The 15,677-nt window shown below is 38.5% G+C and overlaps 1 protein-coding gene across 1 annotated transcript; it reads right to left on the bottom strand.

Annotated features, from left to right (window-relative positions):
• Positions 1-642: 642 nt before the first annotated feature.
• On the bottom strand, positions 643-14,471 carry LOC306842700 (tubulin-folding cofactor B-like). The gene is made up of 7 exons (XM_079373714.1): positions 14,092-14,471; positions 13,775-13,937; positions 7,234-7,377; positions 5,547-5,643; positions 2,769-2,960; positions 2,362-2,434; positions 643-2,242 (listed from the first exon to the last, which is right to left on the bottom strand). Exons 2-7 carry the CDS (start codon positions 13,892-13,894, stop codon positions 2,128-2,130), a joined length of 741 nt encoding a protein of 246 aa, XP_079229840.1. The 5' UTR covers positions 13,895-13,937; positions 14,092-14,471; the 3' UTR covers positions 643-2,127.
• Positions 14,472-15,677: the final 1,206 nt, after the last annotated feature.

Here is a 15,677-nt window from a genome sequence, read left to right as displayed (position 1 = left end):
CAGCTCACTCGGTTTCGAGACAGAACCGCAATGTTCCAAACTCTGTGTAAGTTACACGATGGAAGCTTTCGCCATTTCCGTTCGCCTAGATAGCGCGGTTTCCACAGTTCTTACGATATAAACAACTGAGAAATACTTACCCGATGACAAAAGCAGACAAGAATGAATTAAGATGAAATACAACCAGCGGTTCATTTTATTCACGAATAAACTTAAGTCCTAAAAAAAAAGTGACGGATAAAAAAATACTGAAGTCTTCTGAGTCTGCCCTCATTAAATTATCAAACCGCTTCAGGTATCATTCAGAGGAACGCGTTATAAATCATATAAATAATGAAATTAGACTTTAATATCCAGTTTTTTGTCTACACCAGCACAACTGGCTGACAGCAACAGCGACAGAAACTGTGAACTGCGCAGTCTTTACTTGGGGTTTGGTTTGCGCATCTGTCGGTGTGTGTGTGTGTGTGTGTGTGTATGTTTATGTGGTTTATGAGGACACAAATTTGTATAATGACATGGGTATGACAGAGGTATTACAATATGAAGGTGGTTTATGAGGACACTGCCTATGTCCCCGTAATTCAAAAGGCTTAAAAAAAAAAAAAAAACATACTAAATGGTGCTTTTTTTTTTTTTTTTATCTAAAAATGCACAAAGTCTCCTTTGAGGGCTACGTTTAGGTGTAGGGTTGGTGTAGGGCAATATCACACACAGTTTGTTCAGTATAAAAACCATTACACCTATAGAGAGTCCCCATAAACCACAAAAACCAACGTGTGTGTGTGTGCGCGCTCTAAAAAGCAGGCGTTTGCCCTGCATATCTAATGTAACATTATTGTCTAAGTTTTGAAAGTAATGATGTCCAAGCAAGCGATTTGAAACTCATTTTATTTTTGCAAAGCTTTACAGTCTGGAGGAGTGGATAAAGCAAAATACATTTACAAAACTTAAGTGCACTCAGGCACAATCAGTTGAGCCAGAAATCCCATGGCCACGTTTTTCATAAATGATCAATTCAAATGTACTTTCTTTGCACATGGTGACTGAGACTGAAAGTTTGTCAAAACTATGTCAAAAACATGGACTAAAGGAAGAAAGAGATACAAGTCTACCTTCAACATCAGCATTTGTGCCTAGCCCTGGTTTAGTGTCCAACATTTCTACTTTTACATTGCATTTTATTAAAGCTACTATAAGTCGTAAGTTGCTGACTTGCTGTGCACCAAAACCATATGTTTATTATCGCTTGGCAGCTATCAAGGTTTTAGGGCTGTACTACATCAGTGTTTTTCACTGCAACACGAGTCCCATGCTACGTGTTAAGGCAGTTAAAAAAAAAAGATAATTTGGGCATGTCTGAGGATGTCCAAAATTGCTACGTGGATTTATTTGAAACAGTGATTTTACTAAATAGAATTCCATAAAAACATCAAGCCTTTCTGATAAACAAATTCAACATGCATGAACATGTTTACATGCCAATTTTCACAAAATAGCAAGACTTCCATCACATTTCTGTAATTTACACTGAAAATACAGAACCATGAAAAAAACTGAGGCCAGGGGATTCTACATAACACGTCTCATTTGAGAGCTAATCGCTAAATTACCAAAGAGAACGAGTCATACTGATGCATAAGAATGTAATAGGCTGCAGAAAAGGAGGAATTCATTAGTACAAATATGACATTTAAACAATACAGTGTGCACAGAACTGCAAAAACGTGAAGAACATTTTCTGTTGTGGTTGGTTGGTTTTGTTTGAAGTAAAATTATTCAGTCTGGGCTCAAATTAGCTCCAGAACTTTGGAATTCAATAACGAACAATCAACATGCAAGCGAATGCTTTTCGTTACTCTGACCTCGGCTGGTGTTCTCAAATTTACCTTACTAGTTACTTCTAGTCGCCAGGGCACAGATGTTGTTTAAGATCATTCCTTGAGTTTGACTGCAGGAAATTAAGGTACAATTTTCACCGATCTCTTCCAGAGCAGCATAACACAAAATGATCTGCATTGACGACAAAAAACCTTCTACCGCATTAATGTCTCACTGCATGGAGCCAAACCTCTGGACGAAAGAGGGTCTTTCTTCTGATGCTTTGGACTGCTCATCAGGTGAGTCTTACATCTCATCCAAACCATAGTCCTCTTCAGGGAAGGCTCCCACAGTTAGTGAGAGGGGCTTCACGAAGGCACCATATTTTGGCTCACACTCAAAATAACGTTTCCCATTCACACTAAATCAAGACAAACAATGCATCAGTTAGACTTTCTCAGAAGGATCATGTAAGGGTCACATTAGTCAGAGACATGCTGGTCTTATTCATAAACATAAATAACTTGTGCATGCACCGACCTGCCATCATTCTTCCCCAGCGGCTCATCATATTTCAGACCAACCCAGTAGCCTGGTTTGAAATCTGTTGTACCTGCAAACAAAGAAAGTATTTAAGCCCCATTGAATATGGTTGGAATACACAGGAATTCATATATGTGAAAAAAAATTAATAAATCCCATCTCTAAAGAAACCCCCAGGGAGCAGTTCACGGAGTTAACTGCCTTTTGAAAAGCATCACTTACAATTTAAATAAATATCAAAACTAGATGAAAATTAATTATATTCATTTCTTTGAATTATTACAAGACCATGTAACATTCAAGTGGTAAATCAGAGCAGTAGATGCGATAAAACCAGGTCATGCAAACAGCACAAACAAAGCCTTAATCTGAGAGGTGTGATATGAAAATGAGGGTAAGCTTACCCACAAACATAACAGTGCCAATCTTGGTAGGTTGCCCAGGAACTTGAATTTTGCAGCGGTTCCCAACAGCAATGGCTTCAGCGGCCACCTTCTCTTCCTCTTCTTTCTTAGCAAGAGCTTCTTCTTGCTTGGCCCTGTTTTCATCATCAAATCGACCTAACTTCATATTCTTCTTGAAGTTACGGATCGAATCTGACAAATAATAAAAAAAAAAACTGGAATGTTATATATATATATATATATATATATATATATATATATATATATATATATATATATATATATATATATATATATATATATATGCTTACATTAATTATAAAAGCACTTATAATACGCATGATCAAAATATCTTAACCATTTGTACTTGTACTGCAACAATGTATTTCATGTGCTTATGAGGTGAAACAAAAAAGTCATTTTAATCTAAAATGTTAACTCCATTTAAAACCAGCCCCTTTCTTTCAATTGACTGCAAGCTCACGTTTAGTCGATCTGCCTCCATCCAATCAACAACCAACTGACAGAACCCTGTTCTTTATTTTTTCCCATTTTCAAAAGTCCATTTACAGATTTTCTCAATCGATTTTCTCCAATGCAATGTACTTGTTCTCAAAACAATTAGCACAGCCATCCAAACACAAAATTATCTTAACCAAACAGTTCAACTTTACTGCAAAATAAAGGACTGACATTTTTTCTAGTAAGACGTTTATTAAAAGTAAATATTAACATCAAATCTATAGGTTTGTTCTCTAATGATTATAAAACAGTCAGCTGTAGATGCACAAATACACTAATGAAAATACATGTTTATTGCAATTCTTCAACAGGGAGTTGTTTAATATATATTCTGTATATCTAAACAAAAAAAGTTGTAAAAATTTAAAAAATATAATAAAATAAGAGTTCTCCAACTATTAGTTCTCCCATCTGAAAAACTAATTGCCCCTTTAAACTTAAAATCTTTTCGTGCCAACTTTAGCAGCAAGAACTGCAAACAAACTTTTCTGACAACTACAGATGAGTCTTTTACAGCACAGTGGTGGATATAGATAATTCATGTATACTGTGTGTGTATGTATATGTATATATATATATATATATATATATATATATATATATATATATATATATATATATATATATATATATATATATATATATATATATATATATATACATACACACACACATACACACACACTGTATACATGAATTATCCTGAATTATTGATCTTGCCTTTCATTTACATCTGGAAGAGAATTTGCTACACTTGCATCATAGGAAAAAAAAAAAAAAAAAAAAAAAAAGTGTAAGAAGGTTGAAAAAAGTGTTGAAGGTCTCCACAGGTCTCTTCCTTTGTGACTGGTGATGTTGTTCTGGACCACCATGTCAACAATGCTCCTGTTCCATTCAAAATAACCTTGATTGTCCACCTGAATGATCTCAAACTTAAATTCTGAAAAATGTTTGGACATTTACAGTAAATAACAGAAGTTGTCCCAGGAGGACTAAAAATTTGTACTATCAACAATCATAGTACAACCCTTTATAAGTCTAACCCCCCTGTGATGGAAATGTTTCATGTACTGGTTTTAGAATTGGTCAAAAGGAGATTTTCAACATGAAATGTACAGAAAATGCAGACCAAGGATGCTCAGGTGAAAGATCATGTAAACTTACTTAACACAGTAGAACTAACGGTCACATGATTAGCTTAGATCAGCGGTTTTCAAACTTGTTCCTGGGGACCCACAGCTCTGCACATTTTGCATGCCTCCCTAATTTACACACCTGATTCAGATCATCAGCTCATTAGGAAAGAGCACCATGAACTTAAATGAGTGTATCAGATAAGGGAGACATGCAAAACGAGTGGTGTCTGGTATATGCTGTGCAGCTGAGGAATAGAAGTACTAAAGATTCTACGCTCAAAAGACCACCGCAAATACAATGATACAGTGTTGGAAGACTATAGAGCCATCCTCGGGCTGAGGTAACCGTGTACAGCTGAGAAGGGCGGTGAGAGTGTATAGATGCTAAAGACCTGTGTGCTCATGGGTGATTGAGGTAGTGATAGTAGCTTCTTGACGGGACGCCGTCACCTTAATTCGGGAAGGGAATTACCTCGAAGTATTGGAAATGTATTAGAAGTATTCGAGAAGGGAATTACCTCAAGATACTGTAGTATTATATTGTATTATATTCGGGACGGGAATTACCTCGAAGGTACTGTAGTATTGTATTTTATTATTGACAACTAGAGGTTGTTCGAATTGTCAGTGGTGAAATCAGATTAGTATTGGGAATTTCCATGACACCCCCCACCAATGCCCTCCTCTCTGCTCATCTCTTGTTCTTCTCACTTTCCTTCTCCTCTCCTCTTTTCTCACATCTTCCTCTCTGCTCATCTCTTTCTACCCGTTACATCTTCTCTCTCATTACACCCCTTTCTATACCCACTCCACCACCTTATAGACTTACACCTCTTTCTTTAAGGCCCCCTCCCAATTAGGACAATTACAAAGTGTTCAGATCACGGGGTTAACCGTTTTGAAAATAGTGACCTGAGTTTGGTGTCAAAAAATGTCAAATCGAGTGAGAAAAACTGTAACTCAGATGTGCGTCACAATAATGTCATGTCTCGATTTCAATTTCATTGTGAGTTAAATCACAGCTCAAATGTTTGTGCAGTTACAATAAGTTGCTACAAATTAAATCACTCAGTAAATGTGTTACAGGAAGAAATGTCATTATAATAGATATTTGGATTACCTGCCCTTTTTTCATAGGTTTCATCAGAGATCTCAAATTTCTCCACCTTTGACAAATCAGTGAACTCCCCACTTTGCGTACCACTGCGGTCTGTCACCTGCACAGAAAACAACACTAAAGTCATACCTGCAAACTCACAGGAGGTCAAAAAGGTGACAGTTCTAAATGTGACCATTGTAGGGGGGTCTGGGGGCGAAAAGTTTTGAGAATTTAACATGTAAATGAAGCGTTCTGGTGCACTCTGACAACAAACAAAGGAAAAAGACATAAGCTTCAAGTAAAAAAAAAAGCTAAATATACCACAAACTTTTTGGACAGTGCAACTCTGTTGTCATCAGTGTTTTTTCTTCTCTTTGTGAGCAGTGGAGTAATTTACTTTTGCAAATTTTAATGTTCACATTAGAGTGCGCATACTATCAACAAACTCCATCTTTTCACTGCAGAGGAAATAGAAGCTGCATCTGAAGTGGCATTAGATGTATTTACACAGACTGTTTAATGAAGCTGAGGCGCCATAAATGCATTTACACCACAAAATTTCAAATGCATAAATAATTTTAAGATTAATGTTTTAAATATTTTTGAACATACAAGTTAAAAATGTTGGGGAAAATGCAACACTTAATTATGAAACCAAACCACCAGTAGATGGCGGTAAATGACTATTTTAATGAGCGAGTCATTAGTCAGTCTTTCAAACGCTGATTCATTCAAAAACGAGGCAAGTGACTACTGTCTTAATGAATGGGTTACTGAATCATTGACTCACTTGATTCATTCAAAAACGAGGCAAGTGACTACTGTCTTAATGAATGGGTTACTGAATCATTGACTCACTTGATTCATTCAAAAACGAGGCAAGTGACTACTGTCTTAATGAATGGGTTACTGAATCATTGACTCACTTGATTCATTCAAAAACGAGGCAAGTGACTACTGTCTTAATGAATGGGTTACTGAATCATTGACTCACTTGATTCATTCAAAAACATGGATTCATTCAGTAACGAAACACCGCTGTGTTGCTCCGAGACACAAAACAGTTCTGCTGTGGCTTTGATTGAAACTTTGTCAGCGAACTTGAGCAAAAACAGTCAATATTGTATTACAAATTGTGAACTTTGTGTCTGCTTCACTCACAATGAAGAACTTCCACGCCGACGACATGTTTACATGCGGATGTGAGTGTAAATGTGCCGTCAAAACAGACCGGCTGTGAGATGTGTGTTCGATTTGAAGCAGGGACGTGCAGACCGACCAGACATCAAAGTACCGTGAGAGCATTTCGAAAGCATGCAGAGCCATCTGCTCTCTGTAGCTCTCGCGGTGCTTTGATGTCATACAGCGATCGTTCTGCGCGGGGCTGCTTCAAGTCGAACCGAGAAAGGCACTTTGGTCGAACACACTCCTGTCTATGGGCTTGCAATTTCTCTCTCTCTCTCCGCCCAGACCCTTCGGATCTAGACGATTCACATAAATAACATTTTGATTCAAAACGGCGAATTTCGCCAAAACTTGACAAGTTTGCAGGTATGAAAGTATAAGTCTTTATTAATGCTATCAAAACGGTTTAAAAATGTCCAGAACAGCAGAATTTAGAAGCTCTAGAAATCATTCTCACATCGCTTTAATTTTATGTCACTTGTTTTCTATGTAGCTGGGGTGTCAGAAAAGAGTCAATACCCACATGTATTCTGCAGTCATCATCCACAGGATAGGAGCCGAGCAGCGCTTCATTGTTGCCTAGCTTCTGTAAGAACTTGTCTGAAGTGCTAAATAGATCAAGTTCCATATAAGCAGCAGGGGTGCCCACAATTAGCTCCAGTTTACTCTGAAAAACAAACATACATGTCAAACTAGAAAATAAACTAAAACATCAATAAAACTCCAAATAGACCCTCACAATTTGATGACCTGTGATGTAATACACGAAAAATCATTGTATACCAAAGTTTGTCACTCGGGCAATACCCTTAAAGTCCATGTAAAGTCAATATTAAATGCGTGTTCTGAGTTTGTCACACCACAGAAAAATGTGTTATTAACCACCCAGCCAAATTTGAATGCTAAAAAAACCCGCCAAGTAAATAAAATAAGGTCTCAAAATCTTGAAAAAATAAGCAGTATTCTCTGCTCTCAAACGCTGGGGGTGTGTCCACTGGCGGCGCTGAAACCACACCCACTCGGGGGAAAGCTGCCGTCGCTCTCAATCTCTCCTCTAGCAGTTTATTTAATAAGGAGATTGTTGGCCCCCTTCCTGATTTTTTTTATTTTTGCGCATGTTTGTCACACTTTAATGTTTCAGATCAAACAAATTTAAATATTAATCAAAGATAACACAAGTACATGCAGGTATTTTTTATGAAGGGAAAACAAAATCCAAACCCACATGGCCCTGTGTGAAAGTGTTTTGTCTCTTGATGATCCTCAAGACATTTGGGAAAATACTCTGTGGACCGACGAGACAAAAGTTGAACTTTTTGGAAGGTATGTGTCCCATTACATCTGGCGTAAAAGTAACACAGCATTTCAGAAAAAGAACATCATACCAACAGTAAAATATGGTGGTGGTAGTGTGATGGTCTGGGGCTGTTTTGCTGCTTCAGGACCTGGAAGACTTGGTGTGATAAATGGAACCATGAATTCAGCTGTCTACCAAAAAATCCTGAAGGACAATATCCGGCCATCTGTTCGTGACCTCAAGCTGAAGCGAACTTGGGTTCTGCAGCAGGACAATGATCCAAAACACACCAGCAAATCCACCTCTGAATGGCTGAAGAAAAACAAAATGAAGACTTTGGAGTGGCCTAGTCAAAGTCCTGACCTGAATCCTATTGAGATGCTGTGGCAGGACCTTAAAAAGGCGGTTCATGCTTGAAAACCCTCCAATGTGACTGAATTCCAACAATTCTGCCAAGATGAGTGGGCCAAAATTCCTCCACAGCGCTGTAACAGACTCATTGCAAGTTATCGCAAATGCTTGATTGCAGTTGTTGCTGCTAAGGGTGGCCCAACCAGTTATTAGGTTTAGGGGGCAAGCACTTTTTCACACAAGGCCATGTGGGTTTGGATTTTGTTTTCCCTTCATAATAAAAAACTTCATTCAAAAACTGCATGTTGTGTTTACTTGTGTTATCTTTGATTACTATTTAAATTTGTTTGATGATCTGAAACATTAAAGTGTGACAAACATGCAAAAAAATAAAAAGGAAGGGGGCCAACACTTTTTCACACCACTGTGTATGTGTGTATGTATGCATGTACGTACATATATATATATATTTACACACACATACATGCAGTATATATTTTGAAAATATTTACATCTATATTTATGATTATATTTTATATTATATATAAATAGATTTAATATATAAACATAACTTTTTCTTAAATATATATTTATATACACAATAAATATACACAGTACACACTCATAAGTTATGTAAACAAAAACTTTTATTTTGGATGCGATCAATCCCGATTAATCATTTGACAGCACTAGTTATTAGGCGCGTTCGACTTGAAGCAGACCAATCGGTGCATGACCTCAAAGTACTGTGAGAGCGATTCGAAAGCATGAGGAGCATCTGCTCTCTGTAGCTCTCACTGTACTTTGACGTCACACACCGATTGGTCTGCAGCAAGTCGAACACACCTAATAACTAGAGCAAGGTGGCTCGATTGCGTCATCGAGTCATGATTTAGCCCCGCCCAAAAAATACTGATCACGAAAATGGTGAAAAACTGTTTAACGGTCTAACTCCACAATTAAGTACTACATAGTTCACAGTCTTTGTAACATGTTTCAGCAATGCATTTCTTTTTTTTTTTTTTTTTTTTTTGGCCTGTCAGTAACACAGATAACACATGACAGTACGTATGTGTAGTTATGCTATCATCATTCACAGCCTTTTTTTTTTTTTTTTTAATATTATTTTTTTTTTATTAATTAATTAATTAAATTTTATATACCCTTTTATTTAACCATACTATGACCGACAAGACCAGGGGACAGAGAAAACAAGAGAGAGAAAAAAAAAAAAAAATAATAATAATAATAATAATAATAATAAAAAAATAATAATTATAATTATAATGATAATAATAAAAATAATAATAATAAAAAAAAAAAAAAAAAAAAAAAAAGGAATTAGAAAAAAAAAAAAAAAAAAAAAAAAAAATTGGGGATAAAGTCAACAGAGAAGGGGGAGAGAGAGAGAGGAAAAAAAAGAGAATGGGGGATAGAGAGAGAGAGGAAAAAACAAAACAAAAAAAAAAGACAATTTGCTTCGATACCTGCTGACAAAAAGAGAAAACAACAGAAGACACAACAGAAGACACAACATCAGAGAAACTGCAGCAACAACCAACATCTGTATGAATCACAATAAATTCTAAATGTTAAATGTTATTGAGCAACACGCATAACTAATATTACAAAATAAGTTTTGAAGCAACAGCAGATCAGAACAATGTGTGTCTGTGAGCACCCGTTTTTACACCAATGTGAATGCTTGAGTGTACACCTGTGTGTGTGAGCGCGCTTGTGTTCATAAGGTTCCTCCATGTAAATGTTTAATAGTGTGTGTGTGGGGAACAACAGCCCCATCCCGCAAGGCATGAAGCAGGCATGGAAGAGACCCAGGCCCCAAACATCCAGAGGCCCCCCAGGGCACGGGACCCCCAGGGGAACCACCGCAGGGACAACTGCGGCCCCCACCCAGAAAAGGGCAGAGGAGAGCCCGAAGGTGGGAAATCCGACAGCCACAGTGTAGACACCCCAGGGTGCCGTGGCGGCAAGCCCGCAGGCTCCGCCGGCAGCCGACCACACCAGGGCAGACCGAGCCCTGGGCCCGGAGATCCAAGGGCCCCCCACCCCCCAACCGGGGCCCAGCAAGGCCAGTAGGGCCAGGCCCCGCCAAGCGACCGCCGAGAGTGGGCCAGCGCTCACCCGAGCATCCTGCCCCGGCGCGAGAAACCACCAATGCACCGGCGGCATCCTCCACCGGCAGGGCATGGTGGTGGGGTGGGGGTCGACTGAGATGATGAGTGAGGTGGAGTCTAAGGCCCGACCTGACACATAGACGTAGACGAACAAGCACACATATACACAAGCATACGTTCCCACCCTCATGCACGCAACGAATATTCTCACCCTCACCCCACATGTAGACACACAAAAATGGACATGGTACCCACACTCACACTCCCTATATGCACTCTATACTCCTAGATCCAGGCACCACCACCCCCAGAGGGGTAATCAGCGCCCGATCCCGGAGCTGAACCCCCTTCGCTCTGGCGTGGGGACAGGAAGACCACCCCGGTCCCCGCAGCAGCAGAGAAGACCACCAGCCCAGACCCCGACCGGGCGGCCAGCTCATCCTCGCAGCCCCCGGCCCCGGACAGAGAACAGAGAACAGGGGTGTGAGATAAAAAAAAAAAAAAAAAAAAAAAAAAGAGACCCCATGCTTCACCTCACCCGCTCAAATGTAGTGTTGGTGTGTGTTGTTCTAAGGTGCTTGCATTTCTAACATTTAGAATGCGTTTACAAACAATTCTCAGAATTGACTTGACACGGACTATAAAGCCCAATTGTGTTCCTTATTTGGGTAAATATAAGGTACAAAATTGGACTTTAAAGTTCAAAGTAGTACATTAAGGGAACATATTACAACTCTGCAGTAGTACTATTCATATTTTAGAGGTTGATGATGTATAAAATCATTTTTAAGGGTACAGGCAAGGTGACAAGCTCTTGTACACCTTTTTCTTGCACTTTTAATCTGACTATATGCAATTAGTGTTTTTTTTATGAACAGAACACATTAATATTTATTGAGATGAGATTCTGAGATGGGAGTAAAGATTAAAATTCAATGCTTTTGCATTCTCTTGCGAAACTTTTACATTTCCAAGAGAAACTTTGTTCACTTGCACAATAATTGCTTTCCCTCAAGAAATTTTGCTTTCACTTTCAAAGCTTTTGCAGTGGAAATATGAAGTGGTATGAAACTTTATTGAATAGATTTTGCAGAAGAACCTAAAATATTTATAATATTTTTATAGTATATTTGTAATAGTTGTGCGAGAGAATGCATGCATGCATTTCTTGGGGGAATGCAATATAAAGGCACAGTTTCTTAGGATCGCAACTTTTTGTGGAGTGGACACAAAAGCATTGAAAGAATTTTTACACCCATGCTTTGTTTTTGTTTTTTTACATCACGTCCCTTTAGGGGCTCCATATTACAGAGCCACAAATGCTGTTATACTGAATAATAAATATACAAAACAGGGAGGTGCGGTCAGGGTAGGCAGTGCCTCACCAATGTTGACATTACATTTATTAATTCCAAGAGCTTTATTAATTCACCACAAACCACATTATTAATTGCATTTATTTTATTCCAAATATTAATTTTTGTAACAAAAATGTTCAGGAATACACATATAATATACTCATTTTGCCACTGTTTGCTCCTAAAAACCATTGTTTCATGCAGGAAATTCAAGGCCATGGCCATTGAGGCAGAGGTTAGCAGTGCCTCTTTGGTCCATAGAACGTAGTTTACGTAGATTTGCGCATGCGCAGTCAGTTCTCATGCTGTCTTGAATTATCAACAGTTTGCTTCATGTCACGTGATCCACTCGCTCTCACTCAATCCGCGCTTCCCGATACTTAGCATCTTAGCGGCGCCTAGCGTTGGCTGTCAACCTAACGTTAGTTCGACGGCTGTGAACCGTTGGATATTTGGATATTATGGATATTTATTACTTAAAAAGATTTTCAACATTGTCCTATGGGCCTATACTGTTCACAAACCGTCCAAGGAAAAACTCCCGTGCAGCTGCTTACTTTTTTGACCGAGCATGATCTGCAGGAGACTGTTCCTGAGCCAACAAAACTTTTGAAGCTGGTCTTAACTATACCATCTACTACCGCATCTGTGGAGAGGAACTTTTCTGCGTTAAAGCGCATAAAAACCTACAGCCGTAACAGAATGGAGCAGAACAGACTTTCCTCCTTGGCTCTTATTTCCATTGAAAAGGAGAGACTCATGAAATTGAGAAATACACCCAACAAAGAGGACTTTTACAACAAAGTAATTGACATCTTTGTCCAGAGGGATAGACGCATGGACTTCGTCTACAAATAAAAGCAAGCACCCCCTTTAAAACGTAAACTATTCATTTATTTATTATTTTTAAAACCCTTATATTGGCTTGTGTGTGTTGTCTGATGGTGGGCTATAGGCCTGCTGTGCGCAGACACCAAAATGTTCTCTCTTCCATACCCTGGTGCGCCGTCACCTCTGCCACATTTGTACTGTATGTATATCTGTGCGATTATGGTGCATTTCGTAAGGTTTAAAATACTGTTTTGTAGTTCTCTTTTGTTAATCCTGGTGCGTCGTCGCCAGATGCTCATTGCGTGTCGGTGTGTGCGCCTAGCGCAGTTTGTAGGAGCGAAGAAGCTGTTTTTGTACTTTAAAGCTGTACTGCTGACACAATGTTTTCTGACTGTAGCCTATTCAAATCCTGGTGCGCCGTCACCAGACCAATAGTGTGTGTGTGGCTGTCTGTGCGCGTTTGCGCATTTTGAAGGAGTGACTAGGCAGCTTGTCGGTTCGCTGACACCGCGCCGCCTCCCTCTCTTACTGTGTCCCGCACAAAACATTTGTTTGTTGTATAAGTCATCATAAGATAGATGTGTCCATTAATTTGATTATTAGATTTGATTGTGCATTAGCCTCACATATGACTGACTTTGCTGTATGCAGGCAGCGATGTGATGATGCCTGATATGAACTTGGGTTGCTACATTAACTGAATGAATATATGAACATATATGCCACATTGATAGGTCACAGCCTACCCATGATTTCACCGCACGTTACTGATGCAAAAGTGATGTCATGCATATGATTTGACCATATTGCCACAATCGACGACATCTGCATATGTCCAGAATAGTACATCTATAACTTGAAACAAAGTAACAAACCTGTTTTGAACATTTTCAAAACGACACTACACCCAGTTCTTTTATAGTTTTACAGGAAAATAAATAGCATAATATATCCCAAATATCACGGGTCAATTCTGCAATAGGCAATATCACATGTAGTGTACTATCAGACATATTTTGTGCCTGACTAACGTTACTTGGCAATAATACAAGTATATGAGTCGCACAAGAGGCATGATCTGCCCTGTCGCACCTTAAACTCTGCGATGGTTATTCCTCGGTTGAATCTCCGGTTCGACTCGAAGGAGCTGACGGTGCTGGTCACCCGCACGGTCACGGTGGGGTTGGTGATGACTGTCACACTCCCGTCCATCTTCCGTTACTAACCAAACTCTGATGCTGCTGGTGTGTTCGAGCTGAAAATCAAACAGTGTGTTTGGTATTCATGCAGCAAATCACAGATGCCCGGACAGAACAGTTATTTTGTCTTGGGCTCCGCTGAAGGTTTAATATTTGCTATCTTGTTGGTTGTTATGGCTAGCCACCAGTATTTAAGTTACATGCACTCACGTGACAAGCCCTTCACTGCTTCAATCAGCTGTTAGCACGTTCAGTTCTCGTCAGTTACACGCGATCCGATATTTTAAGGGCTGTATTCAGAATTCACACAAACAAAACTGTATATTTTCTCCTGGTTTTAGCTCTTAAGAAAAGCTCTTCCGTCAATGCCCACGCCTCTGGATTCTGGAAGGTTCTGCCCACCCATATTGACCTGTGAGCCAATAACAAAATGGCAATTGGGCGGGATCTTGGATTCAACCAATAGGAAAATGTTATCAGGTTTTCAGTGGGCGGGGAAACAGTGCTCTGTCGAATCGGGTGGCTCAGTGATTTTTATCCAATCACTGTGTTGTTGAAGCAGACCGCTCCCAAAGATGCATGCTTGCAGTACTGAATTAATTCCACACGATGCTGCTAGAGTTTCAGAAACGCCTCAAAAAGCTCAAAACATACGTCAGTAAATTCATTCAGAAATTGCTAGTAAATTTCACAAAGAAACGGTAAGTGACGCATCGAATTAAACGATGAAGTTTTGCAGTAGGAAACCTGAAAACGTGCTCTAATCTTTGTTTTATGTACAGCTTCGAAAAATCTTTTTGTACACTGTAGTAAGTTATTTAAATGAACTATAAAATTACCTTTCTGACTATTACATATGACAATAAAAACGCAATTGTAACTAACATAAATATTAGGATACGTTTGGGATATATACAAATGAAAAAAGTCTCATAAATAGGTACTTAAATTGGAATAAATAATATTAGCCTAACTATTGTAAAACTTACTCCATACTAAATGTAAATAGTACAAAATTAAAAGCTGTTAGTTACAACTATAGCTACCCAACTAACAATGTGAGAGAACAAGTAGCTATGGAACAAGTACATTACATTTTTGATACATTAGTTGTCAACATTAACTAACAAAGAAAATATTTTAAAGCATTTGATAATCTTAATTAATGTTAATTTCAACATTGGCTAATATATAAAAGTTGTATATGTTAACATTAGTCTATTATTTAATGGACCTGAGCTAACATGAACTAAAAAATAACAGTTCTGTTTTCAATAACTAATGTTATCAAAATTAATAAGCACTGTAAAAAAAAATCTATCAATCATTTTTAGTTAATTGCTTAAACTAAGGTTAGTTAATTGGACCTTACTGGACCCCTTTTGAAACACCTCTGAATCTGATATAATTTAAATACACATTTGCTAGAGTGTATATAAATGTATAAATACAACATGATAAGAGCTAAAAACCAAGCACATTTAACTATCTCTGCAGTGGCAAATACAGTGATTCTGAAAACTGCTACTCATTTTCAGATGTCTTGACTGCAAAACATGACTGGTTATGTTAAAAGGCAAGTGTGCACAGGCAGAAGATCAAAGGGTTAGGGGTTATGGGCTGAGAGGATAGAAAGTTATAGGATGGGGGTGACAGACTAAAGCCTGATCTCCCGCCTTCCTGAAAACAAAGTTTACATTCTTGCAAAGGGATGAGATGGAGGTACAGAGCTATGCCTCATCTCATTCTGTCCTTTTGCTTCCAGGTGTGCGTGTCCTCTTTCACATTTAAACCCT

Source organism: Barbus barbus (genome assembly GCF_936440315.1).
Source record: "Barbus barbus genome assembly, chromosome: 23".
NCBI classification, from domain to species: Eukaryota; Metazoa; Chordata; class Actinopteri; order Cypriniformes; family Cyprinidae; genus Barbus; species Barbus barbus.
The sequence above is the reverse complement of the archived record's forward strand: the minus strand, read 5'-3'. Positions and strand labels throughout refer to the sequence as shown.

Excerpts from the sequence above, each read along its gene's own strand:
- LOC306842700 (XM_079373714.1), bottom strand. The coding sequence starts at position 13,894 with ATGGACGGGAGTGTGACAGTCATCACCAACCCCACCGTGACCGTGCGG. Across the intron at positions 7,378-13,774 it reads TAACCATCGCAGAGTTTAAG|AGTAAACTGGAGCTAATTGT; the intron begins GTGCGACAGGGC and ends TTTGTTTTTCAG. Across the intron at positions 2,435-2,768 it reads TGGCACTGTTATGTTTGTGG|GTACAACAGATTTCAAACCA; the intron begins GTAAGCTTACCC and ends CTTTGTTTGCAG.